The sequence below is a fragment of the Balaenoptera musculus genome, chromosome 10, assembly GCF_009873245.2.
Source record: "Balaenoptera musculus isolate JJ_BM4_2016_0621 chromosome 10, mBalMus1.pri.v3, whole genome shotgun sequence".
Lineage (NCBI taxonomy): Eukaryota > Metazoa > Chordata > Mammalia > Artiodactyla > Balaenopteridae > Balaenoptera > Balaenoptera musculus.
Window position 1 is genome coordinate 767140 of NC_045794.1, and position 17696 is coordinate 784835.

Here is a 17696-nt window from a genome sequence, read left to right on the forward strand (position 1 = left end):
GAAATCACATACCATCACGTCTGCCTCATTTTACTTATTCAAAGTGAGTCATTAAGTGCAGCCTACACTCAACGGGAGGGGAATTAGATTCCACCTCTTGAGAAAAGTATTGTCAAATAAACTGTGGACATATTTAAAAACCACTACACCAAGAAATGCTCTAATTACTGAAGTAGTTTCTAGGTAGTTTGATAGCAGGAAGAAATTGAGAACATTCTAATCCTGGAAAGCTATGTCCCCTGGCAGGGTTTATGTGTTGGGCTATTGTAGGTTTGAGTAATGTGAGTCAGTCTTCCAGATCCTGCTCAACTGTGGGTAAGCTGACATTATTAAGATCTTGGTATGATTTCAATCTTCTGAAATTTGTTAAGATTTGTTTTATGGCCTAACATATGATCTATCCTGGAGAATGTTCCATTTGCACATGAGAAGAATGTGTATTCTGCTTCTGTTGGATGGAATGTTCTACAAATATCAGACCATCTGGTCTAACGTGTCACTTAAGTCCAATGTTTCCTTACTGATTTTCTGTCTTGGTAGGCTATCAATTGATGTAACAGGGGTATTCAAGTCCCTTTCTATAATTGTATTGATCTCTATTTCTTAACAAATATCTTTTGTAACAAGTGTTAACAAATTTAAGAAGACTGAAATCATATCAAGCATATTTTATGACCACAATGGTATGAAACTAGAAATCAATTACACGAAGAAAACTGGGAAATTCACAAATATGTGGAGAATAAAAAACATGTTACTGAATAACCAATGAGTTATTAATTAACCTATTAATATTAAAAGAAAAAATTTCAAATGCCTGGAGACAAATGAAAATATAACATACCAAAACTTATAGGATGCAGCAAAAGCAGTTCTAAGAGGGAAGTTCATAGCAATAAATGTCTAGCTCAAAAAACAAGAAAAATTTCAAATAAACAACCAAACTTTATACCTCAAGGAACTAGAAAAAGAAAAACAAAGACCAAAGTTAGCAGAAGGAAGGAAATAACAAAGGTCAGAGCAGAAATAAATGAAATAGAGACTAAAACGACAATAGAAAATATCAATAAAACCAAAAGCTGATTCTTTGAATAGATAAACAGAACTGGCAAACCTTTAGCTAGACTCACCAAGGAAAAAAAGAGAGAGAACTCAAATAAATGTCAGAAATGAAAGAGGAGATGTTGCAACTGATACTACACAAATACAAAGGATTATAACAGACTACTATGAACAGTTATATGCCATGAAATTGAGCAACCTAGAAGAAATGGATAAATTCCTTGAAACATACAACCTTTAAAGGCTGAATCATGACAAAATAGAAAATATGAACAGACTGATAACTAGTAAGAAGACTGAATGAGTAATAAAAAAAAAAAAACTTTCCAACAGGGACTTCCCTGGTGGTCCAGTGGTTAAGACTCCATGCTTCCACTGCAGGGGGCACAGGTTCAATTCCTGGTCAGGGAACTAAGATCCCACATGCCACATGATGTGGCCAAAACAAACAAACAAACCCTCCAACAAACAAAAGTCCAGGACCAGATGGTGAATTCTACCAAATATTCAAATAATTAATACCAATCCTTCTCAAACTTCCAAAAAAATAGAAGAGGAGGGAACACTTCCAAACTCATTTTTCAAGACCAGCATTACCCTGATACCCAAACCAGACATGGACACCACAAGAAAAGAAAATTACAGGCCAATATCCCTAAAGAATGTAGAGGCAAAAATACTCAACAACATATTAGCAAACCAAATTCAACAATACATTAAAAGGATCATACACCATGATCAAGTGGGATTTATTCCAGGGATGCAAGGACAGCTTGTCATCCACAAATCAATCAATGTGATACACCACATTAACAAAATGAAGAATAAAAATCATATGGTCATCTGAATAGATGCAGAAAAAGCTTTTGAAAAAATTCAACTTTCATTTATGATAAAAACTCTCAACAAAGTGGGCATAATAAAGACCATAAAGACAAACCTACAGCTAACATCATACTCAATAGTGAAAAGCTGAAAGCATTTCCTCCAAGATCAGGAACAAGACAAGGATGCCCACCCTTACCACTTTTATTCAACATAGTATTGGAGGTCCTAGTCAAAGCAATCAGACAAGAGAAAGAAATAAAAGGCATTCAGATGAGAAAGGAAGAAGTAAAAGTTTCATTATCTGTAGATGACATGATACTATACATAGAACTCTAAAGACTTCACACACACACACATACACACACACACAAACCCTCTTAGAACTACTAAATTACTTCAGTAAAGTTGCAGGATACAAAATTAATATACAGGGGACTTCCTTGGTGGTGCAGTGGTTAAGAATCTGCCTGCCAAGGCAGGGGACACGGGTTCGAGCCCTGGTCTGGGAAGATCCCACATGCCGCGGAGCAGCTAAGCCTGTGTGCCACGACTACTGAGCCTGCGCTCTAGAGCCCATGAGCCACAACTATTGAGCCCACGTGCCACAACTACTGAAGCCCACGCACCTAGAGCCCATGCTCCGCAACGAGAAGCCACCACAATGAGAAGCCCACGCACTGCAACAAAGAGTAGCCCCCACTCGCCGCAGCTAGAGAAAGCCCACGTGCAGCAACAAAGACCCAACGCAGCCAAAAATAAAAATAAATAAATAATAAATTTAAAAAAATCAATATACAGAAATCAATTGCATTTCTATATATTAATAACAGAATATCAGAAAGAGAAATTAAGAAAACAATCCCATTTACCATACCACTGCATCAAAAGGAATAAAATAGGGACTTCCCTGTTGGTGCAGTGGTTAAGAATCCTCCTGCCAATGCAGGGGACACGGGTTCGAGCCCTGGTCTGGGAAGATTCCACGTGCCGCGGAGCAACTAAGCCCGTGTGCCACAACTACTGAGCCTGCGCGTCCAGAGCCTGTGCTCCGCAACAAGAGAGGCCGCGATAGTGAGAGGCCCGCGCACCGCGATGAAGAGTGGCCCCCGCTCGCCGCAACTAGAGAAAGCCCTCGCACAGAAACGAAGACCCAACACAGCCAAAAATAAATAAATAAATAAATAAACAAAAGTACAAACTTTCAGTTATCGGATAAAACCCAGAGACGGAACTACAGCTCCCGAGATGCCCCACGCCCCGCCCCAGACACGGAGGCGGGACTACAGCTCCCGAGGTGCCCCGGGCGCCACCGGCCCCTGATTGGCTGCGCGGCGGTCAGGCGTGCGCGGTGCGCGCAGGAGGCGGCCCATGGCTGCCCTCGGCGAGGCGGCGGCGCGGTGGGCACCCGGACTGTGGCGGCGGGCGACGCGCGCGGCCGCGGGGTTCGGGGGCCGCCGTTTCGCGAGCGGCTCGCAGGTGAGGGCGGAGGGTGCGGGGCGGCGGCGGGAGGCTGTGCGGCCTCGCGGGCCGGGCTCGGAGCAGGGTGTCCGGCCTCCGGACGTCACTCCCCCCGCTCTGCCCGCGTGTGGTGACGTCACGTCCCCTGGGGCCCCGCCGCGCGGGTCCCTGGCTCCCCCGGGCTCTGTCCACAGAGCCCGGGGGCGAGACGTGACCCCGTCGCTCGCGGGGGCGACCGGGGGGCGGGGACGCGGGCCTCCGTGACTCGTCGGCCGGGATGTGCTCCAGGAGGACACTGCGGCCCCCGCCCCGCGGGTCCTGACTTTCTGGACTTTCCCGGTGGAGAGAGTGGGAGTAGGGAAGAAAGGATGCGGCACCGGCTAAGGGATCAGTCCTGCCCGGGCCGCTTACTGCCTGTTTGACTTACGGCAAATTGCCGTTGCCCCTCGGTGTCCGCGGGGGACCCCTAAACCCGCGGGTGCTCGAGTCCCACAGCCGACCCTGCATCCGCGGACCCGGCATCCGCGGACCCCGCACCCGCGGATCCACCAACCCCCGTGGTGTGTGAGGTTTGCTATCAGCAGTTGGTTGAATCCACATGTGAGGAACCCGGGGTTACCGAGGGCCGACTGTATCTTTATTGAAAAAAATCCGCCTGTGAGTGGATCGGCACAGTTTAAACCTGTGTTGTTCTAGGGTCAACAGTACTTAGCTTTCTAAGCCTGGCTTTCCCCGTGTGTGTACCAGGGATAGTCCTTACCTTGCAGTGTTTTTGCTAGAGGGTACCTGGGGTACTTTGTGTGATGTAGGTGCAGTACTTTGCACAGTCACCGCATGTAGTAAATTCTCACAAACATGGAGCTGGTTGGAGTGGACAGTGTCCTGGACGGTAATTGTGATGCTGTTGTTGGAAGCACACCAGCCAGTTCCAGATAAGAAGCAAAAACACAAAGGAACATCTTAGTGGTCCCTTCATTTAAAACTAATCTTAAGACCACACTTCTTTTTTTTTTTTTTAATTTATTTATTTTATTTATTTATGGCTGTGTTGGGTCTTCGTTTCTGTGCGAGGGCTTTCTGTAGTTGCGGCAAGTGGGGGCCACTCTTCATCGCGGTGCGCGGGCCTCTCACTATCGTGGCCTCTCTTGTTGCGGAGCACAGGCTCCAGACACGCAGGCTCAGTAATTGTGGCTCACGGGCCCAGTTGCTTCGCGGCATGTGGGATCTTCCCAGACCAGGGCTCGAACCCGTGTCCCCTGCGTTGGCAGGCAGATTCTCAACCACTGCGCCACCAGGGAAACCCTTTTTTTAACTTTTTAATTTTTATTTATTTTTTGGCCACGCCATGCGTCTTGTGGGACCTTAGTTCCCCAATCAGCGATTGAACCCAGGCCCTTGGCAGTGAAAGCACCAAGTTCTAATTCACTGGACCACCAGGGAATTCCTAAGACTGCCCTTTTTAAAATTCATGTATAGTTGATTTACAGTATTGTGTTAGTTTCAGGTATACAGCACAGTGATTCAGTTATACATATATATTCTTTTTCAGATTCTTTTCCATTATAGGTTATTGCAAGACATTGAGTATAGTTCCCTGTGCTATACAGGAGGTCCTTTTTGTTTATTTTATATTTAGTAAAAAACCACACATTTTATCACTGCCACAAATATGAACTTTAATTAGAAGATCTGGCGTAATACCCAGGACTAGTTAAAAAAAACATGAAGTGAGAAAGAAGAAAAATCAAAATACAGATATAGAAGAGAATGAAAAGGAAAAAGAAAAAAAAAAGAATGAAAAGAAAAAAATCTAACCCTATGTCCTTTTCTCGAGGTGCCGTCACTCAAAAAAAAATTTAATAGATGTTATTTTTTTAGAGCAGTTTTAGGTTTTCAGGAAAGCTCAGCAGGAAGTGTAGAGAAGCCCCACATACCACCCCTCCCCTTGTTTCCCCTCTTGCTAACATCTCACAGGAATGTGGCATGTTTGTTAACAATTACTGGGGGCCTTTCATTTCTAGGTGGTTGGGTGCCTGGTTCTCTGTGTGCACTCACCTGAGGGGTTGGGGGTCGTGGTTACACACTGCACAGGAACAGATGCGGGAGTGTTGGGGATATTGCTAAATTGTCCAACAGATGCAGGAGCGTCGGGGATATTGCTAAATTGTCCAACAGATGCGGGAGCGTCGGGGATATTGCTAAATTGTCCAACAGATGCGGGAGCGTCGGGGATATTGCTAAATTGTCCAACAGGTGAGGGAGCGTCGGGGATATTGCTAAATTGTCCTGAGCCTTTCTTGTTCTAAGTAGCAGGGTCTGTGGGTTCTTATGTCCAAGAGAGCAAATCTTGTGACTATTTAGGATATGGCCACTAAGACCAGTAAAACTGTATGGTTAACTTCGGCAGCCATCAGCACAAACAAGCTGGTTTATTTTATTTTATTTTATTTATTTATTTATTTATTTTTAATAAATTTATTTTATTTTATTTTTATTTTTGGCTGCGTTGGGTCTTCGTTGCTGCGCGCGGGCTTTCTCTAGTTGCAGTGAGCGGGGGCTACTCTTCGTTGCGGTGCGCGGGCTTCTCATTGCAGTGGCTTCTCTTGCGGAGCACGGGCTCTAGGCAGGTGGGCTCAGTAGTTGTGGCGCACAGGCTTAGTTGCTCTGTGGCATGTGGGATCTTCCCGGACCAGGGCTCGAACCCGTGTCCCCTGCATTGACAGGCGGATTCTTAACCACTGTGCCACCAGGGAAGCCCCTGTTTCATTTTTTTAACTATGTAATTGTCAAAAATCTAAGAACAATGTTATGAACTCTAAAACCCATCTTCCAGATTCAGCAGTTATTAACATTTTGCCGCACTTGCTTTGCTTATCTCCCCCCCACACTTTTTTTTTTGTGGCGCTAAGATTTTAAAACAAATCCCTGATTTCTTGTCGTTTGAATCCTAAATTCTTCTGTGTGTATCTTTAGGAAAATAAGGGTATTTTGAACATAAGCAGAATGTGTGTGCGATGAAAGTGGCTTGACTTAGCTGACGCCAACAAAAGGAAAATGACAAACAGGTTAGGTTGGATTTTTCTGACAACTGAAAAACATCTTGTATGTTAACAGACAGTTCATAAAGTAAGAAATGGGATGAATTTTTAAAAAGAATAGTGTTCAACTTTGTAAATCCAAGAAATGCAGATTGAGAGGAGATAATCACTTTTTTGAACTTTGAAATTAACAAGATGTTTGATACTTGACAAACTCTTTGATACTGTGAAAATCATCCTTGGCCATCCTTAGCAGGGTCCATGTGAGTTGATACTGTTTTGGAAAACAACTTGTCAGTAGGTATTATGTCATTGTAATGTTTGCACTTTTTTGGCTTATTACTCTTGCTTTTAAGAATCTAGCTTAAAAGGGCTTCTCTGGTGGCACAGGGGTTAAGAATCCACCTGCCAATGCAGGGGACATGGGTTTGAGCCCTGGTCCTGGAAGGTCCCACATGCCGCGGAGCAACTAAGCCCGTGCGCCACAACTACTGAGCCTGCGCTCTAGAGCCCGCGAGCCACAACTACTGAGCCCACGCGCCTAGAGCCCGTGCTCCAGAACAAGAGAAGCCACCGCAATGAGAAGTCCGTGCACCACCACGAAGAGTAGCCCCCGCTCACCACAACTAGATAAAGCCCGCACGCAGCAACGAAGACCCAACGCAGCCAAAAATAAATAAATTAAAAAAAAAAAAGAATCTAGCTTAAGGAAAAGTCCATAATATGGAAAAATCAGTAAGCATGAAGAGTTCCTTATAGCATAATTTGTAGTAGCAGAAATGTGGAAAAACCTAAATGTCTGAAATAGGGGAAACCTAATGTTAGCGGAGTATTCACTCAGGATATTATGTAGCCAGAAACATGTGTAGGTGGTAGGTCTGTGTGTATTGATATGGAAAGGTAACCAAGGGATATCAATGAGAAAAAGGAAGACAGAAAAGAAAGCACAACATAGTACCATTTGTGTGTTAGCTAAAAGGTAAGAAAGTAGAACCATCCATGAAAAGTTTCTGGAAAATACACAAGAGGGAATGGTACTGGGCGGAGGAGGAAGCAAGAAACTTAATTTTTTTCCTATATCGTCTGTAGCAATTGAGTGTTTTTTAAAAAAAAACTCTGTGTTGTTACGGTAAAACAAAATTCTAAAAGATGGTTATGAAGGCTGTTGTAACAGATAAAAATGCTTCATGTCAAGCAAAAAAAACAAGATGCAAAATTGTACATGTAAGGTGCAGTCATAGCCGCGTGACGAACGTAAGAATAGAGAAAGGAGGTGAAAGGAAATACTGATCGGTTGTTTTAAAGTGCTGGGCTTATTTCTGAATTTCTCTATTTTCCAATTTAAAAAATTCCTTTATATTAATTATGTAAAAATAACTTTAACAAAATAGCTATATGCTTAAAAATACCTGAAAAGGCTTAATTCTTTGTTGCAGATGGATTTGCCCTATCGGCAACCCCAAGCCCTCACCTCGCGTTCGAGGCCCCGGCCGGCCCGAGGGTGGGGATGAGGCTCCCCCGTCCCCTCTGCCTCGACTCAGGGGCCGTTCTCGTCTCCCCTCCGTGCAGAGCCCTCCCACCTTCGGGTTCCTGTTGGACATCGATGGGGTGCTGGTTCGGGGCCACCAGGTCATCCCCGCCGCGAGGGAGGCCTTCCGCAGGCTCGTGGACCCCCAGGGGCAGCTGCGGGTGCCCGTGGTCTTCGTCACGAACGCGGGGAACATCTTACAGTGCAGCAAAGCCCAGGAGCTGTCAGCCCTGCTGGGCTTCCAGGTAAGGAGCAGCGGAGACAGGAGGCTGAGGACCTGCTTCCCGTGGAGCCCCCTCTCCAGCCCCGTGTCCCCTGCCCTGTGGGGGGACTATATGGATGAGCCCAGTACACATCTTCCTGCTGGAAAAAATAACTTGAAGTTCAAGGCCAAACTCAGAGGGCACAGCCTCATCAGCAGGGTCATCTTTTATGAAAACGTACATGTTGAGCACAGAAGTCCCACCTGTGGACTTGGCCATTTCCATCTTTCCTCCTGGCCTCAGGGTCATGTGTTTCTAAATCTCCGTGCACCAGGTGGGACTCTGAAGTGACAGCCCTCGTTTCCCATAAGTAAGATGACACAGCTCGAGCTCTGTCCCTCGCCACCCACCTGCGGCTCCCACCGTCCCCGCATTGACACGTTCTTTGTTGGCAGTGGATTTGGTTCTTGGAAGGAGTCCTTTGGAACCGAGAGAGTAAATCCCATGCTGATCAGCTGGGAGACACTGCTTGGGGAGGAGACCGGTTCCTACCCTGGTGTCTGGACAGTGGGGCCGTGCAGTTGCCATTAGCATAAATGCTGAAAAGCCAGGTCTTTACGTAGAACTGAAAATAGTCAGAGGTGGAGGCGGGTCTGAGCTCATGCACGAACCCTGTGGTTCCCAAGTCGGGCTGAGAAATCGGGGTGTTGGGAGCTGGGCCGGTGGGGCCCATGGTGGCCACATCTCCTGCGGGCTCTGGTGTCCGGGTCCCCTCACACCTGTCGGGGCAGTGCTGGAAGGGTTGGACCCCCCCTTCTGGGCAGGTTTATCCTTCCTGGGCCAGGGAGCCAGCTCCCTGTTCCCGCCCTCACATGCGTGTCCTCTGCTGTCCATCTCTCGGCTGCCCTGCAGGTGGAGCCCGACCAGGTGATACTGTCCCACAGCCCAATGAAGCTCTTCTCGCAGCATCACGACAAGCGGATGCTGGTGTCTGGGCAGGGGCCCCTGGTGGAAAATGCCCGAGCGTATCCTTTTGCTGCTTCCTGCTCTGCTGTCCTTGCCCGGCTGAAAGGACCAGGGTCAGGAGCTCTGGGCGCCTGTGGGAGGGAGGGAGGGAGGGCACCTCCCAGGGTGGCCAGCCCTGGCGCCCGGGGGTTCCCGAAAGCCAGCCCACCTCGGGGCCTGCTGGGCAGCTCACAGAGCAGATTCCTGCCCGTTCCCTGCAGAGTCTGACTCACTGGGTCTGAGAACCCAGGCGGTTCTGTGGTTCGATTTGGGACCCACGGCTCCCGGTGCGCGTCTGCAGGGAGCTCAGCCGCGGGCGTGTGCTCAGCGAGGATGTGTCCCTGCTCTCAAGCAGCTCGCTCCTCTGCTGCTCCCGCAAACCCAAGGGAGCTGAGCACCGCCTGTGCGTGGCCGCGTGCTCAGGGGCCAGAGCAGCACGCGGCCGGTGCTTCATCAGGGCTCCTGCTTGAGGGGGCGGAGTGACACACCAGGAACAGTGCAGGAGTGGTTAGGACGGCGTGTGACCAGAGGCTGGAAAGAGCAGAATGGGTCCGAGTGTCACAGATGCTGGGGGGGGACCACCCTGGAGCGGGGGTCACCTGTGGCTTCATGGGGGCTGGCTGTGCCACAGGAGGGGACGTAGCTGGGGAGCCTGCCGCGAGGAGGCTGGGAGGATGCCCGGAGCAGGAGGCCGGGATGGGGTCGGGTGGGGAAGGGGGCCAGGAAGGACGGCGCTGGGCTCAGGAACCTCAGATGTGAACGCTGAGGAGTACGGGTCTGTGCGGGTTTTATTGCTGATGGAAGCGTCATTTTGGGGAGGTGTGTTTTGAGGTGATCTGAATCTGCGTCCAGTTAAGACTGCCAGTGGGGACTGAGGACGGGAACACGGCGGCAGGTGTTGGAGGGTAAGGCTGCAGTGGGCGTGCTCCCCACGGCCTCCCTTCTGGCTGAATCCGGTCCATCGTCCAGATTGAGCTCCGGTCTGGCTTCTCCAGACTCTGCTCAGCTTCCTCCCCGCCGAGGAGTCTCCTCTGAACTGTCCTCAGAGCCCTGGTTCTCGTGGCCCTGGGCCAGCGTGAGCTCGAGGACAGGGCTTCCTGTGTGCCTTTGCGCGGGCGGTGCCCAGAGTAGGCCAGGCCCCCGGGTGTCCCCACTGCCTGCGCCCACGCCTGCCGGCAGCGCTCCTGGTCGGCGCTGGCCTCACGGGGCTCTGTCTGAGGTCGGGGCGGGTGGGGTTGTGGTTTGCGGTGGGTCCCTCACTTTAAAGGCGTCTCCCCGGCACTGGGCGGCTTTGCTTCCTGACCTCCCTCCAGACTGGGCTTCAAGCACGTGGTCACAGTGGACGAGCTGCGGGCGGCCTTCCCTGTGCTGGACATGGTGGATCTGCAGCGGCGGCCCAAGACCACGGTAATGGGACACGCTCGGGCCTCCCCGCTGGCCCTGCAGCCCCTCCCGCTCAGAGCTGCCTTCTCGGAGGGGAGGGCACGTCTGGCCGAGGCCTTTGTTCCCAGACACACGTTGTCGGGGGTGGTGAGCAGGGCTGTCCCCTCTCTTTCCAGAGCCCTCGTGTCCCCTCCAGGTGGGAGTTTTGTGATTTACCAGCTTTCCTAGAGTCGCTTGGAGAACCGCTAGTGTTAAGTTAGTCTCTGCTCTACTGTCCGGGAGCTCCTTACAGAGGGCTGGCCTGGTGGGAAGCGGCTTCCTGTGAAAGCACTGGCGGCTGTGAGCGTCTGCTCGGGTTCCTTTGGGTTTGGCTCATATTTGAACCTTATCTTTCCCAACCAGCGGTCACGGGGCCTCTCGTTGACCCTCTAGGGTGACCACCCGTCTCCTGATGCCCCTTCGCCCTCCCCTTCCCTGCGTGAACTCTGCGTCTATCACAGAGTGCCTATCACCGCCTGTTCGAAGTCAGTGCACGTCAAAGTTTGATGAACCGCAGTTACAAACAGACAGGCCTGCTTTTGTTTGTCTGTGTAGCTCTAGTCCCCGCCCGAGCTTTCCGAGGGCTCCCCCGCCTTTGAGCTGCGCACATTATGTGCAGAACCAGGTGCCAGAGTTGGCATGGCTCTCAGAGCAGCGCAGAGACAGCCCCGCCCCCTGCCCAGGGACGCGGCTCGGCCCAGGTCTCAGCTGGTTCCTGGCAGAGCCGAGGGCAGGGGAGCTGTTCCTAGAAGGAGCGGGCCCTCAGGCGGTGGTCCAGTGATGGCCCTGCCTCCTGAGTGACGTCAAGCTCCCGTCCCTTCCTGGGCTCACCTCGTCCTCCGCCACCTGATTCCAGACCCGCACCTCCTGTCCTTGCTGGAGGAGGACAGCTGAGCAGCCGTCCCCTGGCTGACCTACACACTTGGTGCCCGCCGGCCTGGGGTGTGGCCGGCCTGAGCGCGCTCTCCTCCTGCCCCCGAGGACCTCTGCCCTCTGTCCTGGCCGTTTCTCCTCGGCCTGGGCTAGACCGAAGGGTCTTCCATCTGTCAGGCACGGGTCTCTCCTCCCACCCCTTGGAAACCGGGCGTGGAAGGTGACCGTGGCATTGACGGGCTTGTTCTTTGTCTCTCGCAGCCCCTCCCAAGGAACGACTTCCCTGCGATCGAAGGTAATGAGGTCCCTGCGTGATGTGGGCGGGCTCTCCCTGCAGGCCCTGCAGCCTGGCGGTGTGGCTGGGACGTTGGGCACTGGGTCTCCTGGGCTCTGGCCTCGGATCTGCCGGTCACTACCTCTGAGACATTAGCTGCTAATCTTTCCTTCCCCGTGTCACTTGCCCTGTTGTTCCAGAAAAATCATAAGTGTAGAAAATCTAAGTGTGGAAAGGTGCCTAAGGTAACCTGGTCCAGTGTTTCTCAGCCCTATTACCCAGTTCTCCCTGGGTAACAAAAATATTGTGATGTCCCCTTTACTACCCTAAATGAATTCTTTCCTATACACAAATATTAAAAATTAATTAATTCATGGTAAAGCCCTAATTGTAATAGGGAGAAATAAAAGGAAACGTTTTTTAGTAAGGTAATCTGCATTTCAACATGTAGTAATTATCCAAGAAGGCATAATTAAGTAGCAAAATGATTATACCAAAAGTAGAATCCCCATGAATGTTACAGCTACAAATGCAGTGTGTTTACAGGTGTGTTTCATTGGTGACTCAGAAATTAGGAGCAGTGTTGTCACTGGTGATGTGGTTTTCCAAATAACTCTTGGTATAACTTGGTATAACTCTTGGAATAACTCTTGGTAAAGTTTTGAAAAAATAAAGTACGTCTTCTCTTGACTAACATAATAGTTGCATTTTTGGAAAAATCAGTGTTTATGAAAAGTCTACCAAAAATACTTTGTGTGGAATGGAATTAATGTTTAGGCTCAGTTAATTATAAGCAAGTTGTTCTCCTGTGTGAGTGTCAGCTATGAATAGACGTGGGGAAGGTTTTGATTCTGCGGAACTGTCCTGAGCCTCTTGCATCCCAGTCTTCTCCCGGTCCTCCCCAGGAGTGTCAGTCATTGCGACAGTGGAAACATCTCCCGGGGGTGGCCTGCCCGCTGGGGCCACGGTCTGGCCCAGCTCCCCGGTCTTGAAGCTGGCCTTGGCAGCGTACGTGCGGCATGGCTTCCGCGCTCTGTCAGGTCGCGTTTTTTTTTTTATTTTTATTTTTTTAAATTTTTTTTTATTTTTGGCTGTGTTGGGTCTTCGTTTCTGTGCGAGGGCTTTCTGTAGTTGCGGCGAGCGGGGGCCACTCCTCATCGCGGTGCGCGGGCCTCTCACCATCGCCGCCTCTCTTGTTGCGGAGCACAGGCTCCAGACGCGCAGGCTCAGTAATTGTGGCTCACGGGCCCAACCGCTCCGCGGCATGTGCGATCTTCCCAGACCAGGGCTCGAACCCGTGTCCCCTGCATTGGCAGGCGGACTCTCAACCACTGCGCCACCAGGGAAGCCCCCCAGGTCGCGTTTTTATCCTCCTCCCAGTAGTGGGCGTTGTCCTCATGTAGCTGAGGAAGCTTAGACACGGTGAGAACTGGCCCCCAGTCCCAGAGGGACGTGGACAGCGTCAGGCCTGTGACCCCGTCTCCCCGCCATGTGGCCAAGTGACCCCTGGGGCTTGGGGGACGTGGCCGGGCGGGTAGGGTGCTGGGCAGGGCGTCGGTCATCAGGGGCTGCTGCTCCTCTGCTTCTAACCCTCGGGACATCCTGGTGGACACACTGAGGAGCCCTCGGGAGCTCCTCCTGGGACCCATGCCCTCAGCGGGGCCGTGCAGCCCAGGCCTCCCGGGGGCCTTTGCGCCCGGCACTGCGGCTCACCCCACCCCCGCTCTGCAGGGGTGCTCCTCCTTGGGGAGCCCGTGCGCTGGGAGACGAGCCTGCAGCTGATCATGGACATCCTCCTCAGCGACGGGAACCCCGGCACCGGTCTGGCAACGGCCCCCTATCCCCACCTCCCTGTCCTGGCCAGCAACACGGACCTCCTCTGGATGGCCGAAGCCAAGATGCCCAGGTGAGGACGCGGGGTCCCTGCCTTGGCCCTGGGGGCCACCTCCAGCTGCCTCCTGGGCAGGCCTGCTGACGGTGCCTCGAGCCGCCCCAGTGCTCTGGGCTCAGACCCCTCCTCTAGGCCCTGGAGTTGCCATGGTAACCTGGCCTCCGGGAGCGGTCTCCAGGGTCACTTCACATACTGATTGATAAACGAAAACTACCACTTACTGAGCACGGAAGGTGGATCGAGATGGTCTTTAACCCCTGGCCCCGTTAGAGTCTAACAGGACATGCTTTTTCTGGCTAGTGGAACCCAAGTGATGCTTAGTTCCTGTTATCCAGCTGCCCTTCCCTCCCTGCCTTCACCCTGTGGCGCTGGCTCTTTCACTTCTTGGTTTCCTTCTGCCCATAAGACGTTGGGGAGGGGAGAGTAGGAGTGATTCCGAGGCCCCTGGACCAGTCACTTCCTCAGAGGCCCTCAGGCTCCAGGCAGGCCCCCACCCCGTCCGCCCTGGCACTGAGCACAGCACAGGCTGCCGTTTTGCTGGCCCTCAGGTTGCCTTCCTGGAAGGGCAGCTGTTGGTGCTATTTGGCTGCTCTTGTCTGCGAGGCCAAAGTCTGGAGTTTCTTCCCGTGCCCTGCCTCCCAGTGAGCTGTGTGGTGGATCCGTCACTGAGGGCCTGAGGGCCCAACACTGAGCCCAAGGAGATGGGGATCACCGTGTTCTCTCTCAAGTGCATTTCTGCAGCTCGAGGTCAGGTATTTTTTCTGGAACATTCTTCCTAGAGTTCGGGTTTGCTGACACTAGGTGAAGGGGGTTGGTTATGTAGGCTGTGGACTGAATGGCAGGAGGCAAATTACTATTTATAAAGCAGATTTGAGATCACTTTTTCATTCAATAATTTCAAAATTGAAAGTAAAATTCAGTATATAAATAAGTGACACTGAAATGTAACTTCAAGATACTGAACAGTATCTGATAGGATTTGATTTAGCAGCAAGGGATGAAAACCCAAAAGAAAAGAATCTTAAATGAGATGGAAGTTTGTTATTGTGAAAAAGTCCACCCATCAGGGACACAGGCACCTTAGCCTTTTACTATGTAATCCAAAAGGGCTGCCTGATCTCCAGCCATCATGTCAGCATTCCAGGCAGCAGGAGGGAGTACGGGGAGGGTAGAGAAGAGTACCCCCTCCCCAGTTTCCAGGCTACTTTCCAGGAGGTTAGTCCAGCACTTGCGATTTCATTGACTCTTAGGCTGTAGCTTAGTACTGCCCATACACTTAGCTGCAGTGGGGGCAGGGAGGATGCTTTCTGACACTCGGTGGCAGTATGCTCAGTGAAATTGGCACCAAGGAGTGAGGTGGGATGCCAGCCAGTATTCTGCCCAAGTCCAAGGCAGAATTGAAGCTGGGTCTCTGGTTCCAGCTCCACACCTTGGGCAGGTTACTCCATCTCTGGGCCTCAGTTTTCTCACCTGTGCAATGAGGAGAATGAACGCCATCTCATCGGGCTTTTCTAAGGGTTGAACGTGATGTGCCATCTACAGCACTGGGACAGCGCTCAATAGACGTTGCCAGATAGTCGCAGGCCATCAATGCACATCCTAAGTGTGACGGCTTCTCACCAGAAGTGATTCACTTTGCCCTGTCACCGTGCTCTGTGCCACCGCGAGAGGGTGGCACACAGGGCATGTTGGAGCCGTGGGGCCTGGGGAGGGGACCGAGCGCGGCTTTTCCTCTGGCAGGTTCGGCCACGGCACCTTCCTGCTGTGCCTGGAGGCCGTTTACCGGAAGGTGACGGGCAGAGAGCTGTGTTACGCGGGCCTGATGGGCAAGCCCAGCCTCCTCACCTACCAGTATGCAGAGGGCCTGCTCGCGAGGCAGGCGGCGCGGCGGGGCTGGGCGGCCCCGATCCGGAGTCTCTACGCCGTGGGGTGAGCCCCGCACCCCTCCTCCGCCCCCCGCGACGTGCCCCCCTTCCCCGGTGCTCACCCCTGGCCCCCGTGTCCCTGCTCCTCTGTCCCTCGAGACGCACCCCCCCTCCCCCAGTGGTCACCCGTGGGCCCCTGTGTCCCCGCCCTTCCACCCCCTGCGACGTGCCCCCCTCCCCTGGTGCTCACCCCCGGCCCCTGTGTCCCCGCCCCTCCTTCCCTGGAGACGTGCCCCCTTCCCCGGAGACGTGCCCCCTTCCCCAGTGGTCACCCGCGGGCCGCTCCCCCCCCGCTGTCCCTGCACCTCCACCAGCGCACTGAACTGGGCCTTCTCTCCCCAGTGACAACCCCATGTCCGACATCTATGGGGCCAACCTGTTCCACCAGCACCTGCAGACGAGGCGGGAGGGGGAGGCCCGGAGCTGCACCTCCATCCTGGTGTGCACTGGCGTGTACAGCCCCCAGGCCCCAGACCCCGTTGCTCCCGCCCCGGGTGGCGAGGGGCCTCCGTTCCACGGGCACCGGGACCTTGGCTTCAGCCCGGGGCTCCTGCAGGCGGCCCACGTGGTGAGCGACGTGCACGAGGCCGTGCGGCTGGTCCTGGGCAAGGAGGGCTGGGCTCTGTAGCAGGGAGGGAGGTGGGCCTGCTGGCCGTCCCCTGCCCCCCCTCCCCGCCAGCGCGGTGACACTCTCGCTCCTCCTGGGCGGGGCCGCACGATTGTTCCCGGGGTAGCATTTGGGTAGCAGCCTCAGATTTTTCTAGGCTGGTTCCTGTCTGCCTGTGCTGGCAGCCTGACCCCAGGCTCGTCCTCACTCTGGGGGGTCTTCTGCAGAAGAGGAGGGGGTGCCCGCCTCTGCCCGCTGCCAGCGCGGGCTGTAACTCACTCTCAGACACTACTTTTTGTGGTGGTTTAGCTTATTGCCCAGAGACTTTGGACTTATTTTTTTAAGTTAAAATAATTGTAATAAATATTCATTTTGCTGTCTCTTGTGAAGCTCTATCTGGAATGCACTAAAAAGTCCTGTGGGGGAAGGCTCGTGGGCTGGCGGGGTGGGTGACCTTGAGGCCCCAGCACTGGCGGTATTTCAGTCCTGTGAATGCTGACCCCAGCCCACCCCAGTCTGGGCCGCGAGCCCCGAGGCCTGCCGTCGACTTAGCCGCTTCCCTGACGTGGAAAGAAAGAGGAGCTTTTCCTCTGGTGACTCTAAAACCGTGTGTCTCGTACTCCTCCCTGTCGCAGTGGTTCAGCGAGACCCGTCGGTGCCGGCCCATCTAACTCCAGCAGCGCCGGCCGGCTGCTCCCTCCCTTCTCCACACCCTTGTCCCTGGGCAGCACCTGGGCTCCAGGGAGAGGTGAGGTGTGCCCTGTCCTTGAGCGCCAGGCCTGGGCCAGCCCACCTGCGAACCCAGCGCCCCAGACAGCAGCTCCTCCCCGCGTGCAGCCCGGCCTCACCTGCAGAGCCGCCCGGGCCGGGCCCCTCCAGCCCCCGACGCCCCCGGCAGCCTCCCCACCGCTCTACCCCACAGGCCCAGTCAGATGGGAGGTTTGGCCTCTCAGAGGGTCAGGCCCCCTGTGACTTCTCACCACAGCACGGGTGCCCCCCTTCCATCCTGTGCCACCACTTCCCCCGCCACGTTTCGTGGGTCCCCCATGTGCCCTCCTGCCTCAGGGCCTCTTGCACTCGCGGTTCCCTTCCTTCCGACATCCGCGAAGCTCTGTCCCTTTTTAAGGATCTGGGAATTGTCCCCTCGGAGAGACTCCCTCAACTTCCTATAGAAAGCAGCACTCTGGGACTTCCCTGGTGGTCTCGCAGTTAAGACTCCGCGCTTCCGCTTCAGGGGGCACTGGGTTCCATCCCTGGTTGGGGAACTAAGATCCCACGTGCCGTGCAGTGCAGCACAAAAAAAAGACAAAAACAAACAGCGCTCTCTGCTGTCCTGCATCATGTTCCCCACGGTCCTTGTCACCCCATGACCTGTATTTACTCCTTATTGTCCGTCTTCTGCTAAAGCACGAGCGCTGTGGACTGTCCACGTTGGTTCGTTCTCGAGTCCCCACACCCCCATGCCGGGCACTTGCAGACCCTGTAGGGCGTCCCACATCACAGGCAGATGTGGCTTCTGGCCTTTCTGTCACTTGGGGGTGGGCTGGGGCCCTAGCTCCCCGCTCACAGCCATGTAGCTGCG

The 17696-nt window shown here is 52.9% G+C and overlaps 1 protein-coding gene across 1 annotated transcript; it reads left to right on the forward strand.

Moving 5' to 3' along the window:
• The first annotated feature begins 3240 nt into the window (after window positions 1–3240).
• HDHD5 (haloacid dehalogenase like hydrolase domain containing 5) lies at window positions 3241–16494 on the forward strand. The gene is made up of 8 exons (XM_036865115.1): window positions 3241–3366; window positions 7956–8159; window positions 9030–9142; window positions 10436–10529; window positions 11679–11712; window positions 13423–13597; window positions 15323–15511; window positions 15850–16494. Exons 1-8 carry the CDS (start codon window positions 3259–3261, stop codon window positions 16133–16135), a joined length of 1203 nt encoding a protein of 400 aa, XP_036721010.1. The 5' UTR covers window positions 3241–3258; the 3' UTR covers window positions 16136–16494.
• Window positions 16495–17696: the final 1202 nt, after the last annotated feature.

Bases quoted from the DNA above. Each gene is read 5' to 3' on its own strand.
- HDHD5 (XM_036865115.1), top strand. From the start codon at position 3,259: ATGGCTGCCCTCGGCGAGGCGGCGGCGCGGTGGGCACCCGGACTGTGG. The intron at 11,713-13,422 runs GTAATGAGGTCC...CCCGCTCTGCAG, and splicing joins CGACTTCCCTGCGATCGAAG to GGGTGCTCCTCCTTGGGGAG. The intron at 13,598-15,322 runs GTGAGGACGCGG...TTCCTCTGGCAG, and splicing joins GCCGAAGCCAAGATGCCCAG to GTTCGGCCACGGCACCTTCC.